This window comes from Panthera tigris, chromosome B1 (genome assembly GCF_018350195.1).
Source record: "Panthera tigris isolate Pti1 chromosome B1, P.tigris_Pti1_mat1.1, whole genome shotgun sequence".
In the NCBI taxonomy this organism is placed as follows: Eukaryota; Metazoa; Chordata; class Mammalia; order Carnivora; family Felidae; genus Panthera; species Panthera tigris.
In genome coordinates this window covers 116,248,658-116,263,150 of record NC_056663.1, presented here as the reverse complement: position 1 = coordinate 116,263,150, position 14,493 = coordinate 116,248,658, and the positions used below count along the sequence as shown (strand labels likewise).

The following is a 14,493-nucleotide window of genomic DNA, read 5'->3' as shown; positions in this document are numbered from 1 at the left end:
TTTTGGCTATAAACATCCAAGTGCAGGTTTTTACATGGACATAAGTCTTTAACTTATTTGGAGTGCAATTGCTGGATCATATGGTGAGAGTTGTTCAGCTTTGCAAGGAGTCGCCAAATTGCCTTTCTTAGTGGCTGTTCCATTTTGCATTCCCACCAGCAGCAAATGAGAGTTCCTGTTGCTCCCCATCCTTGCCATCATTTGCTTTTGTCAGGGTTTTGCCTCTTCCCCATTCTAGTAGGTGTGCAGTGGTGTCTCCTTGTTTTAATTTGCAATTCCTTAATGGTATAAATGATGTACATTTTTTCATGTACTTGTTTGCCATCTCTGTAACTTCTTTGCCATATATATAACTGCCAATTACATGACTCTCATACTTTCACCAGAGATATTTGAATGGCAAACCAGCACATGGTGCTCAACATCATCAAATCATAGGGAAATGCAAATTAAAATCACAATGAGATACTGCCGCACATCCACTAGAATAGTGAAAATAAAAGAGACTGATAATACCAATCATTGGCAAGATTTGGAGAAATTAGGATCTCCATGCATTGCTAGTGAGGATATAAAATGGCGCAGCCATCAGGGAGAAGTGTTAGGCAGTTTCGTGGAAACTTAAGCATAGTTTCCATATAACCTAGCAACGTGGCTCCTAGTATCTACTCCTAAGAAATGAAAAACATTCCCATACAAACACTGGTGCATGAGTTTGTATAGCAACATTATTTATAATTACCAAAAACGGGAAACAATGCAATGTCTATCAACTGGTAAATGAATGAACAAAATATATTATTCCACACAATGACTACTACTTATAATAAGAAGAAACAAACTACTAGTAAATGCAACTACATACATGAACCTCAAAAAATTAATGCTAAGTGAAAAAAGACACGTTTTCTGGTTCTACTTATATGAAATACTAGAAAAGGCAAATTATAGACATGGAAAGGAGATCAGTGGTCGCTTACAACTAACTGGGGAAGCAGAGATTGACTACAGGTGGTCATAATGGAAATTTCTGGTGTGATATAAGTGCTCTAATCCTGAATTGTGGTGATAGTTGCCCAACTGTATAAATTTACTAAAACTCATTGTTTGAGCTGTATGCTTAAAATGTGCGAATTTTATGGTATGTAAAGTTACCTCAATATGGCTGTTAAAAACAAAAAATATAGTGTAGTGTGTTTTGTTCTTTGTCTGCCTAGGCAATTATCTGCAAGAAACTTTCTGAAAAGCTGATAGAATTTCCACTGCTGGCTGCTTGGTACCAAAGGATTCAGGAAATGCCCAGAGTAAAAACAGCAGCTTCTCAGTGTGGGATCCAATTTCTCCATTTACCAGAGTTGCTGACCACCTTGAAGGAACAAGATGCAAACTTAAGTGAGGTCCCAGGTGTAGAGGAGCAAAATGATGCTTCATTTTTAGGAGGACCAAGACCCACTATGACCAAGTTAATGGTACTTAAAATGTTTTCATTAACATTTTCTTTGAAAAATTCCATGTGATAATGTTGCTGAGCATTCTACCCCAGATTATAATCATTTATTGACATTACTTTTGTTTTAAATTTTATTTGTAGTTGTTTTACATCACCCTTGACCAGTTAATATTTCCATGTCTTTTGCATGTAAGTGAGGTATAGTAAATTGAAGATTTTTAATAGTATGTGTCTTTGGAGCCAAGTAAGTCAGAATATATATTTTTTAAAAATATTTTTCTCAGGGTGCCTTGGTGGCTCAGTCGGTTGAGTGTCCAACTCCGGCTCAGGTCATGATCTCGCAGTCTGGTCTGTGAGTTCGAGCCCTATTTCAGGCTCTGCTGACAGCTCAGAGCCTGGAGTCTGCTTCAGAGTCTGTGTCTCCCTCTCTCTCTGCCCTTCCTCCTCTTGCACTCTGTGTTTTCTCAAAAATAAATAAACATTAAAAAAATATTTTTTTAATAAAAAAAGTATTTTTCTCGAAACTTGTTTTTTTATATTCAAGACATTGACCAAGGTCATATCACATCTGGTCAAATGTATTGTTTTAACCTGGTGTTTTTCTGTTGCAAGGTTTTGGCCTCAGTTTTTAAATTTTGACATGGTGGTTTGAAGTTAAAGAATATGAAAATGAATATATCAATTTACTTTCTAAGGTTTTGCCTACATTTAAGTTTTTAGTTCTTTGCATTTTGTTTTTACTTTTTACTTTAATAACTTTTTAAAAGTTTATTTATGTATTTTGAGAGAGAGTGAGTGAGCACAAGTAGGGGAGGGGCAGGAGAGAGGGAGAGAGAGAGAAAGAGAATCCCTGGCAGGCTCTTCACTGTCAGCACAAAGCCCAACACGTGGCCCCATCTCACAGACTGTGAGATCACGGCCTGAGCTGAAATCAATCTCCAGGTGCTCAACTGACTGAGCCACCCAGGCACCCCTGTTTTAAAGCCTTTTGATAGAATAACACATATGATCTATATTTCTCTCTTTGAAGCAAAATTTGTTTCTAATAATATTAATTGTACAAGTTCTCCCCAATAGACTTTCTTTTCTCTGTCATTCTAAGCAATTTACAAAAATGTTTTGCCTTTGACTTCGGCTATTTGAAGATTTATTTGAATAGAGGAAAAATCAGGAAGTAATTTGAAATGTTCATCTGAGTTGTACTGGAAAAATAGTCATTATATTTCCCCACTTGGGTTAGGAAGCATTTGAATTCTATCATTAATAAAGTTTGCTCAATTAGAAAAGAACAGGATTGTATTAGTGACCCCAGCCCCTTACCTTCTCAGTTTTGTTAGCTTCATGATGAAACAATGAAATAAGATTATTTAGTTGATTTTAGAAGATATCAAGGCATGTCCAAAGTGTGATGTGTCTTGATCAGATGGCTGTACCCTGTCGGGATCTCAGGTTCACCTCCTGAGTTTCTTTAAATGATCAGCAGGAGGGGCTCCTGGGTGGCTCGGTCGGTTAAGTGTCCGACTTCGGCTCAGGTCATGATCTCGCGGTCTGTGGGTTCGAGCCCCGTGTCCGGCTCTGTGTTGACAGCTCAGAGCCTGGAGCCTGTTTCGGATTCTCTGTCTCCCTCTCTCTCTGCCCCTCCCCTGTTCACGCTCTGTCTCTCTCTGTCTCAAAAATAAATAAACGTTAAAATAAATAAATAAATGATCAGCAGGAGAGTAACTTGCTTTGTATTAAAATACTAGTATTTAGGGCACCTGGGTGACTCAGTCGGTTAAGTGTCTGACTTCAGCTCAGGTCATGATCTCCAGTTCATGAGTTTGAGCCCCATATCAGGCTCACTGCTGTTAGCGTGGAGCCCAATTCACACCCTTTGTCTCCCTCTCTCTCTTCCCCTCCCCCGCTTGCACTCTTCCTCTCTCTCTCAAAAAAAATAAACATTAAAAAAAATGTTAATAAAATTAAGCAAATAATATACAAATTTTTAAAGTTTCAAAAAACCAAAAGTCTGCTTTTATTTGTTTTTTATTTTTTATTTTTTATTTATTTTTTTGGAGAGAGAGAGAGACAGAGTGCGAGCAGGGAAGGTGCAGAGAAAGAGGGAGACACAGAATCCAAAGCGGTCTGCAGGCTCTGAGCCGTCAGCATAGAGCAAACCAGAGGCTCCAACTCACAGACTGTGAGATCATGACCTGAGCTGAAGTCGGAAGCTAAATCAACTGAGCCACCCAGGCACCCCCAAAAATCTGCTTTTAATTCATAGTTACACAGAGTCTTGAATGAAAAATTGGTGATTCAGATTTTTCTACCTATGCTTTTCTAGCAACAAAATGACATTAGGAAAAACATTTGTATTTTATACGTCTTAAAAATATTTATAAACAGTGAGATATAAAGAACAAATTTAAATTCAGGAAAAGTTAACAAGCAATTGTAAAAATAAGCTGTCTTATAATAACATAAAAAATATAAAGGAATCCTGACTTTTTAATTTACAGAGAATGTGTTAGTTCAGGTCCCCTGAGCAGACTCCAAGATGGGGTTAAATGTGCAAGAGAGCTACTGAGGGAAATCTGTGAGGTAAAGTGGGGAAGGAGACAGAGGAGGCTGGGAGAGCCTTCAGTCTGGGATGCAGGTTTGACCCTTGTACATGAGTCAGGAAAGGAAGGAAGACTGGGTTAGAGAAGTTTTAGAGTTTAGTGGAGGTCTGAGAAGGTTTTGGCAAGCCAAAACTTTGGGAATCCTTGAGCCCAAATCATCTGTCAGAGAGTTCCATGTTTCTCAGGAATAGGCCTAACATAGTATCTTAACCAGTCTCACTCATTGGCTTGGGAGCAGCCCATGGGAAGACTACTATGGACCAGGTAACTTGAATTCTAGTCCTAGCTTTGTAACTAAGCTAACATTCTGATCTTCAGTATGTTATTTAACCTAAGGGCCTTAATTTCTCCATTTATAAATTAGGAGAGTGTAGTAGCTATTCTATAGGATTCTTTCTGATTTCAAATCTTATGGTTATATAAAAAATGATTGGGACATTACATCAACAATTTAAAAACGATGGCTGGGGGCTCAGTTGGTTGAGGTCTGACTCTTGATTTTGGCTCAGGTCGTGATCCCAGGATCGTGGGATCAAGTCCTGCATAAGACTCCTCGCTGAGTGTGGAGCCTGCTTAAGATTCTTTCTCCCTCTCTCTCTCCCTCTCTCCCTCTCCCCCTCTCCCCTACTCTTGTGTTTTCTTTCTCTCTCTAAAATAAAAATTACAAATTTAAAAAAGAAAGTCCAAACCTGAAAATAAGTTAAAATTTCTATTTTCATTTAATTCTAACTTGATAGTATGTATTAGATACAATAAATGTTCCTTTTTAGCAGGACATTGTATTTGCTACTTACTAGTGAATTATTGACATACATTTTGAAAAATAGTAAATATTATATCAAAATAATATATGAATGTATTAATTTTATTTATACAGTAACTTTTAATTTTTGTGTAGTCACAGTATTTTGTGCCAGTTACATGAGGACAAATGAAATTGGTGCCAAGTGGTAGTATAAAATAGTGAAGTATTTCTTAGGAACACTCACATCTCACTTTTTCCCTCATCTTTTTTCTTTGGTATACTCTTACCTACAAAATTTCCCTTATTCTCCAAAGGTTTTAAATTTATTTATTCTGTTAGTCCAAAAAATGTATATGTTTAGTCATTGTTTTGAATGTGGGATATATGAAAAACAAATTGGACTGCCTTCATGGGCCTTATATTCTGATAAGGAAGGTAAATAAGGAAAAAAACACAATTTAATGTGTGAACACATTAGGTAATGATAAGTGCTATAAAAAGATAATGTGGGGTAAGGGAGTGGAGGTTATGTGGGTTGGGGTCCTTTGTAGATGGAGTGGTCAGGAAGGCTTATCTGACAAGGTGAAGACGTTGAGCAAATAACCTGAATGAATTGAAGATTTGGAGGAAGTGTTCTAGGCAGAGGGTCCAGCTACTGAACAGACCCTGAGCAAATCTATAGAGACAGAAGGTAGATTAGTAGTTACCTAGGTCAAGGAGCTGGGGGGGGGGGGGGGGGGGGAGGCAGGATAGAAAGTATCTACTAATAGATATGGAATTTCTTGTTGAGATGATGAAAAATTTCTAAAATTAGTATTGACTGTGAATATTATAAAAAGTATTGAATTGTATGTTATAAATGTAATGGTATATAAATGATATCTCATATAGTATTTTTGAAAAGACTCTAAGGTAAGGTTAAATTTGGTGAAATGAGGGATAACAAGTTCAGTATGGCTAGGCTAGAATAAGGGATACAGAATAGAGGTAGATGATGTCAGAGAGATGTGTTTATTTTTCTGGGAGCAGATAAGTTCTCTAGGCCTCTAGGTCTAAAGATATATCTCTACCTCAGATAAGAATCTTTATACTATTTCCTTTGGGACCAGAATTCAGCTGGTTTTCATAATGGAAAGTAATCTCATGAACTAATTGATTCAAACTAGTGATAGAGTCTCAGAAATTTTTCTTTTGAATATAATATTTCTGAAGATAAAAATACCTGAACCATGGATATCTATCCTGTGGTCCACATACCCAGAATGTGATTGCAAGGGGTCTGGGAGTCCGTATGTATGCCATGTAACTATCAGTAGATCAAATAAGTAAATGCATAACTTTTAACTTCCTCCTCAGGGGAAGGAGCCTGAGAAGTTTTTTGTATACTGGAAAGTGGTCCTCATTTTTGAAAATGTTGGGAACCATTTGGTTACAACAGAGGAATCTTTTTTTTAGAGCATTATAAGCACTTGTAAAAGACTGGTATGGATGATGTTTTGGGGTATTATGTTGAAGTGGGTGCTTTTTGTCATGTAAATGTAACTCCTAGGTGGCAGCAACTTTCATATATGTGAAGACAGGTCTTGATGGACATATGCAGAATCAGTTTTTTATTATCTCTGTGTGGAGCGTTTTTGATAAAATTTTTATCCTCAGGTAACTTTTCTTTTTGACACCTAATTTATTTCTAGGTAGCTTATTCTATGTAGTTTTAGGTAATAATTTAAAAATAGCATTTTTTTTTGTTATCTTAGTATAAAAAATAGGAAAGTGTGCTCTCAAAAAACAACATCATATTTTTTATGTAACTAAATATTTTGAGGAACACTTAATGGTTGTTAATATTTATGTTTCTTCTTGTCAGTATAGAAAATAGAAATTTGATCTTCTAAAACACAACAGAATTTTATTAATTCATTAATTCAGAAAGAGTCTATTTCCTATTTCTAGGAAAAAGGCATTGAAGTGATGTTTTCTCCCCACCCTTGCCCTACTTGGACCCTTGATTGGAATAGTCTTCCTGCAGCAGTGAGCCCAAAGGAAGGTGAGTTTTTTTTTTTTCTCTCCTTTAAGTTTTAATCATAATCTTTTCAGATCCATCTTCCAATTCTCTAATTTCCTTTTTGGTTTTGTCTAATATTTTGATTATACTATCCATTGGGTTTTCTTTTTTTTTTCTTCTAATTCTTTTTTTTAAGTACTTATTTTAATTACAATTAGTTAACATAAAGTATTATTCTAGTTTCAGGTTTGCAATATGGTAATTCAACGCTTCCTTCATCACCCTGTGCTCATCAGGACAAGTGCACTCCTTAATGCCCATCATGTGTTTAACATATGCCCCCACTCCCCTCCCCTCTGGTAATCATCAGTTCTCTATAATTAAGAGTCTGTTTGGTTTTTTTTTTTTTTAATGTTTATTTATTTTGAGAGATTGAGAGAGAGAGAGAGAGTGTACAAGCAGGGGAGGGGCAGAGAGAGAGTGTCCCAAGCAAGCTCCATGCTATTGGCACAGAGCCCCATGTGGGGCTCGAAATCATGAACTGTGAGATCATGACCTGAGCCAAAATCAAGAGTCAAACACTTAACCAACTGAGCCACTCAGGCACCCCAAGAGTCTGTTTCTTCTTTTGTCTCTCTCTCTCTCTGATTTTTTCCCTTTCCTTGTCTGTTATGTTTCTTAAATTCCACATCTGAGTAAAGTTTTCATTTTATTTATATTATAAAAATTTCACATATATACATTGTTCAGATTCAACATTTCTAACATTTCCTACATTTGCTTTATCTATTCCTTTCTCTTTCTTTTGCTGAAGTATTTTGAAGGAAATTCCAGGTAACATGCCCTACTATAGTACATACATCTAAGAAATACTGACATCTTAAATAATCACCATGTTCTTATCATACCTAATAAAAATTATCAAGAATTCCTTGATCCTTTCATAACCAGTCCATAATCATTTTCCCCTAATTGTTTAAAGTATTGTTGGAAAAAATATTTTTATAGTTAGGGTTTTAGTTAAATAATTATATCTTTCATTGCTAGAAATTATATTTGGGTTGTTATAAAAACTTTTTCTTGCTCGTGTTTTAATTTCCTCTTTTCATAATCTTTTAAGCATAGTTATTTTATATTCTGTATTTGTTATTTCTAATACTCGATGTCCATTTAGATCTAATTCTGTTTGTTTTTTTCTGTTGACTTCACTCCTGGTGTTTTATTTCCCTAATAGTTTTGTAATCTTATATTGTGAATTCGTTTTGGGAAGTTAAATCTGTAGGAATCTTGTGGGGCCTGGGTTAAGAGTAAATTTCCACACAAAGGGGGCGCCTGGGTGGCTCAGTTGGTTAAGCTTCTGACTTCAGCTCAGGTAGGGATCCCATGGTTCATAGGTTCAAGCCCCACGTCAGACTCTGTGCTGACAGCTCAGCTTCGGATTCTGTGTCTCCTTCTCTCCCTGCCCCTCCCCTGCTTGAGTTCTGTCTGTCTCTCTCTCTCTCTCTCTCTCTCTCTCTCTGTCTCTCTAAAAAATAAACATTTAAAAAAATTTTTTCCACATTTCTTTGGAATTTCTTGCTGATGTCAGGCAACTCATGATACTAGAACTTAAGGCCAGTTAACATTAGTTTTGTTTGTTTGTTTGTTTGTTTTTAATTTTTTTTTCCAACGTTTTTTATTTATTTTTGGGACAGAGAGAGACAGAGCATGAACGGGGGAGGGTCAGAGAGAGAGGGAGACACAGAATCGGAAACAGGCTCCAGGCTCCGAGCCATCAGCCCAGAGCCTGACGCGGGGCTCGAACTCACAGACCGCGAGATCGTGACCTGGCTGGAGTCGGGCGCTTAACCGACTGCGCCACCCAGGCGCCCCAACATTAGTTTTTAAACATGAGATTCCTTTAACCTTTTCATTTGGAGCTGAGGTTTAAACAGACAAGTTACCTTTAATCATCTCCCTTTGCTATTAAATACGATTTTTTTTAATGCACCTTTTCATAGGGAATGTAGCTTTTCAAGGTTTCTGCCTTCATGTAGTGATATTAGTTCCCACTTTCCACGATGTTAGGGATCCAGGACCACCCTCTCTTCTTTGTCTTGCTATTAAAGCTTAAATCCCTATTAGCAAATACCCTCCCAGCAGCTGTAATGTCTGTTCAAGATTATTACACTGCTTTTTAGTTCCTTTCCTCCTTGTTAACGCCCTGTGTATTTCCCTTTATTCTCAGAAATCCATTTAGACAGGCAAAGGATGATTGTTGAGTTTTACATACCATTTTAGGTGTTTTTAGGTGAGAGAATTTTTTTATACCTCATTGTTCTATTTCTTTAATTGTCCACTTATGTTTTAGTTTTAGACTAAGCCAAATAGAACTTTTGATTTCCAAATGCTCTTTGAAATTGTTTGTCTGCCTTTTTCATATTCTTTTCTTCTGTGATGCTTCCTAAATATCGCCTATGTCTCACTAATCAATTCTATTCTGTCAGTCAAGGAGATAAGTTAGGATTTTTCCAGGATAGAATAAGATTTTGTTGGGCAGTTAAGAACTCTGGCTCGAAGATGTTTTATAGAAATTAAGTTCATTTTTTGTTCTTTGTTAAATATATGAAAAATAGTCACTAATGAATTTGTTAATGGTTTAGTTTTAAATATTTTCTGAAATTCTGAAAATTTTAAATGTTTGTTTTTATTGACCTTGGATTGTTTCATGTACTCTGGTTACAGTATAGATTTTGAACAGGCTAAAACTGTAGTAAATGAAAATCAGATTTTCACGAATATTTATATTTACTAAGAAATGAATACAGAGATTTCTAAGTGCCACATGCTTTGCTTTACCCATAATTAATTTACTATGAAGCCAAAATATTATTTTCAGTTATTAATTGAGCAATCAATTATACCTGCTACCAACTCAGAGATCTAGCATTAAGCATTCAAGTCTGGTTGTTTTACTGGTTGGAACTGCATATCTAACAGAGTTCATGGAATATATTACTCATTATATCCCTTTAATTGGATCACCTAGTTTTCATAAATATTATGACAAACAAGGAGCTGTAACAGCAGAGCTACATGATTTATTTACATTTCATTCACTGTTTCTTAAAAGGTTTATATAGTTTGTGTTAAAGTAAGGCGGAAATGTTGCATTGTAGATTTTCTGTTTTCAGTTCTGGCAATTTCAATATTGCATCGTAATAGGATCATTGTGAAATGAAATTATTATATATATGGGTGTGGAGGTCACTGTGAAAGTGTTCTCATGATTTGTGGTCTGGTATTTTTAGAAGAGATTGAATTGTAATAAGATTTTATTAGTACTAGGTTCATTTGGATGTCACAAAGGCCGACTTCTTATGTGGAATCCGCTGAATTTACATCAAGATTATGGTACATATTATAAGAATCATTCTCTTTACTAACAAAGGCTATATTAATAATTATAAAGCGTATATAATAATTATATAGCCTGTATAATTAATAATTATATAGCCTAATAATCATGATGCAGTCTAATTTGTTTCTTAAGCCTGTCTAATCTCCCAACCTCTTGTTCTTACCCATTTCTCTCCCCACATCTTACATACCATTCCCTGAACTTTTCAGTTTCCCTTATATGACCTGTATCTATTGTCTCCATGCCTTCACTTTTGTTTTTCCTTCAGTCTTAAATATTCTTCTTCCCACTTCGCATCCTATTGAAATTATACTTATTTTTTAAAGATCAACTCAAATGCTGCTTCCTCCATTAAGCCTTTTGCATGGGCTATGGAGTCAGCCTGTCTGAGTTTCATACCTGTACTTCTAACTAACTGGATAATCTATGGCCAGATTTTCAACTTCTCTGTGCTTCAATTGCCTCATCTGCAGAATGGGGATAAAATAGTATTTACCTTAATGAGATTGTTGGTACATTCAATGAATGAATATATAAAGCACTTAGTACAATATATTAGAATTAGTCACTCCCTCTCAACATTCCTTACTACTTTCTTATACTTCATTTTTGGTACATATAGTATGCTTCTCTTATACTCTATTTATATGCATGTTTTCCTTCTCTAATAAACTATGAGCTCTTTGAATATAGGATGACTACTCAATATTTTTTTATTAATTTCAATTGAATTGAGACCACAGATCCCTTTTTGTTAACTTCCCAAATTCCTGCTTAAACCAGGTGGCTTTGAATCCTTTTGTCTCATTGTCTCTTAAAGGGCTAAAATAATTGAGATTATTTAGTTTGAAGGAAAGAGAACTGAAGATTTAATTTATACCATCATTATTACTGTTGTCATTATTATTATAACTACTACTGCTATTATTATTATATTTTACGGACTGTTTGGAAATCAGTTGTAGATTACACTACTTTACTTCTAAAAACTTAACTATCTGCTTTAAGAACAAAGACATTTTCTTACTCCTTTTCTCATAGCCATAGCACAATTATCGAAACAGGATATATAATTCAGTACATGCTATTATCTAATCCAAAGTCCAGTTGGTTGTAGTATGTGTAATTGATATGTCACTTTAAGCACCCAGGCACCCCATCACTTTAGTTCCTTTAATGTGAAGTAGTTTCCTAGCCTTTCTTTATCTTTCAACATGGACTGTTTTGAAGAGTTCAGGCCAGTTTTTTTTGTAGAACATTTCTCAAATTTGATTTGTCTAGTTTCCTCATGCTTAGATTCAGGTTCTGCATTTTGGCAGGAACACCACAGGAGTGAAGTGGTGGCCTTCTCAGTGCATCATAACAGAAAGCACATTACATCAGTGCGGGCCCAGCGATGGTAACTTTAATCACTCGGTTAAGGTGGTATCTTCCAGGTATCTCTACTGTCATGTTACCATTTTGCTCTATTGAATTAATAAGTAGTTTGTGGGGAGATGTTTGAGACTATATAATGTCCTGTTTTTAAAATTTCATTCACTAGTTTACATTCATTTGATGCTTTTCCTGTGATAGTTACAAAATGGTGCTTTTTCAGCTTTATCATCCTTCTGTATGTATTAGTTGCCACCCAACTGTAAGAACATTTTCCCATCTATCTATCATCTATGTATCTATTATCAGTATCGACTCAGGAATTCTTTTATTAAATAAGTTGTAACCCATCATGGTTGGTCTTTGGAGAGAGTTGGATCCAAGGTGGAGAAAGGAAGGAGTAAATAACCTTTGCCCCTATCAGTGATTCTTAACCAGGTTCTTACCAACCCCAGGGGACATGGCAAATAGCATGACTTGTTGTTTTGACACATGGTCTGGGATGCTTAAACTTCACCATTTCAAAGAATTGTCTCACCCTTATGCTACAGTATAAGTAGTGCTCTCCTTGGGGGAATCTAAAACATACAAGCTTGTTTTAGGGCCTCTAGGCAAGGTACATAGAAGCTTCATTGTCCTAAGCCATTGCTTTTCAAACTAGGGCATCCATCAAAATCATTTAGAAGGCTTATTAAAACAGATTGCTGGCAACTAACCCTGAGTTTCTCATACAGTTCTCAGATGGGGCCCTATAATTTGCATTTCTAAAAAGTATCTAACTAATGCTGCTTCTGCTGCTCTGGGGCCCACACTGTGAAGTAATTACTATAGATAACTGAAATAGTACATGCATTAGCTGCTTTGATTTCAACTTTTGCCACCAAAATAAGATGAACAACGAGGTCAAAGCTGTCTAAATTTTTTCTTTACAAACTAAAAAATTAATTTTCTGTTTTTAGCATGCATTACATCAAATATAAGAGTTGGTACAAACCTCTGAACCATTTGGTAGCTATGAAAAGTTCTACTTTAGGCCAGGTATACTAAAATTATACTAACAAATTTAAGTGAAAGTAGATGTATCTTATTATGTAGAAATAGCTGTCTCTTTTAAGAATTTTTTCCCCAAAATATTAATCTTAGATTTACACTAGATAAAATTAGCATATTTGTTTTCTTACTTTTACAATGTAAGAATATATTCCTCCCAACATTTTTTGTTTAAATTGAATAGCTTTAGATTAATAATAGCTATTACATTTTGAACTTTTTGGCATTTAACATACTAAAAGCACACCAAGAGAATGAGATCAAAGGTTTGGTTTTTTTTTTTTTTTTCCTATTTTCTGGGAAAAAAATTTCCTAACATAAATGTTTTTCATTTTTCTAAGTTATACTTAGCTGTGAAATCCAAAACCTGACCATATTTGCCTCAGAAGCCTACAAATTTGTAACTATTTTCTCTTCTTTCAAGGGTAAGGTTCTCAACAAGCATTTTGGTGCTTTACCAAAAGTAACACAACTTTTATTTAAAGTGCAATTTAATCTGAAACTAAAAGCCACTAGAAGGTAGTATATATAAATATAGAAAGAATTTATATTAAGTAGTTTAAAATATAACAAGGTTGAAAAGAATAAGTTTGTTATTTGCTTAGTAGTACTCTTTTGATTAGTGCCAAACACTAATATATAGGTGTAGAGACTGAGATAGAAAGAGATAAATCACATATGTATAAGTTACATAGTATGTATATGAATGATTTAGAGCCGACCATGTGTTAAATTCATCTCCTTTTCTAGTATAAAGTTAGAGAAGTCAGCTAGAGTAATAAAGAAGTCATTGAAGTGGGAGAGAGGTGGGTAAAATTTTACTAGGCAAATTCTTCCAATTATAATAGCATTAGACATTCCTTACATAAAATGTTAGTCTTGGGGCAACTGGGTGGCTCCGTTGGTTGAGTGTCTGACTCTTGATTTTGGCTCAGGTCATGTTCCCAGGGCCGTGGGATCAAGCCCCATATCAGGCACTGTGCTGAGCATGGAATCTGCTAAAGATTCTCTCTCTCTCCCTCCGTCAGCCCCTCTCCCATGCTCACACACTCTCTCTCTAAAAAAAGAAAGAAAGAAAGAAAAAGAACTCTTACGCATGACACCAAAAGCATGATCCATAAAATTTTTTTTTGATAAATTGGACTTCATTAAAATTAAAAATGTTTGCTCTGCCAAAAACTCTGTTAAAAGCATAATAAAACAAACTGAAGACTAGAAGAAAATATTTGCAAACTGAAAAAATAAATCTGACACAGAACTTAGATATGGAATACATAAAGAACTCTCAAAACTTGACAGTAAAAAACAAACAAAAAATTCTTTTTTTAGGAAATTAGAAAATGGGCAAAAGAGATGAACAGACATTTTACCAAAGAGGATCTATGCAGTTGGCATATATGCATATGAGCTATCATTATACACCTCTCAGAATGACTAAAAAAAAAAAAAAAAAAAAAAAAAGTAACAGCACCAAATGTTAAGGAGGGTGTGGAGAAACTGAATCATTCATGCATTGCCGGCTATGAATATAAAATGGTACAGCCCCTCTGGAGAATCATTTGTCATTTTGTTTTTTGTTTTTTGTTTTTTTTTTTACAAAACTACACATATAGTTACCACAAAACTCAACAGTTACACTGTTGGGCATTTATCCCAAAGAAATGAAACCTTATATTCATGCAAAAACCTGCATGTGAATATTCATAGCAACTTTATTCTTAATAACCCCAGACTGCAAACAATCCAAGTGTTCAGTGGGTGAATGATTAAACAAATTCTGATGAGTCTATGCATAGAAGATCACTCTGCATTAGAAAGGACTGGACTATTGATACTTGGATGGATCTCAAGAATTCATTAGTTAATGAAAAA

The 14,493-nt window shown here is 35.2% G+C and overlaps 1 protein-coding gene across 4 annotated transcripts in view; it reads left to right on the top strand.

Annotated features, from left to right (window-relative positions):
- GSTCD (glutathione S-transferase C-terminal domain containing) overlaps window positions 1-14,493 on the top strand; it is a 129,689-nt gene that overhangs the window by 18,726 nt on the left and 96,470 nt on the right. For 3 of the 4 annotated variants that reach the window (XM_015537029.2, XM_042984088.1, XM_042984089.1), the window contains exons 4-5: window positions 1,218-1,469; window positions 6,746-6,839. In XM_015537029.2, coding sequence (XP_015392515.2) covers window positions 1,218-1,469; window positions 6,746-6,839 — 346 coding nt within the window. The remainder of the gene's footprint in view (window positions 1-1,217; window positions 1,470-6,745; window positions 6,840-14,493) is intronic. The other variant, XM_042984090.1, reaches the window with a different exon arrangement.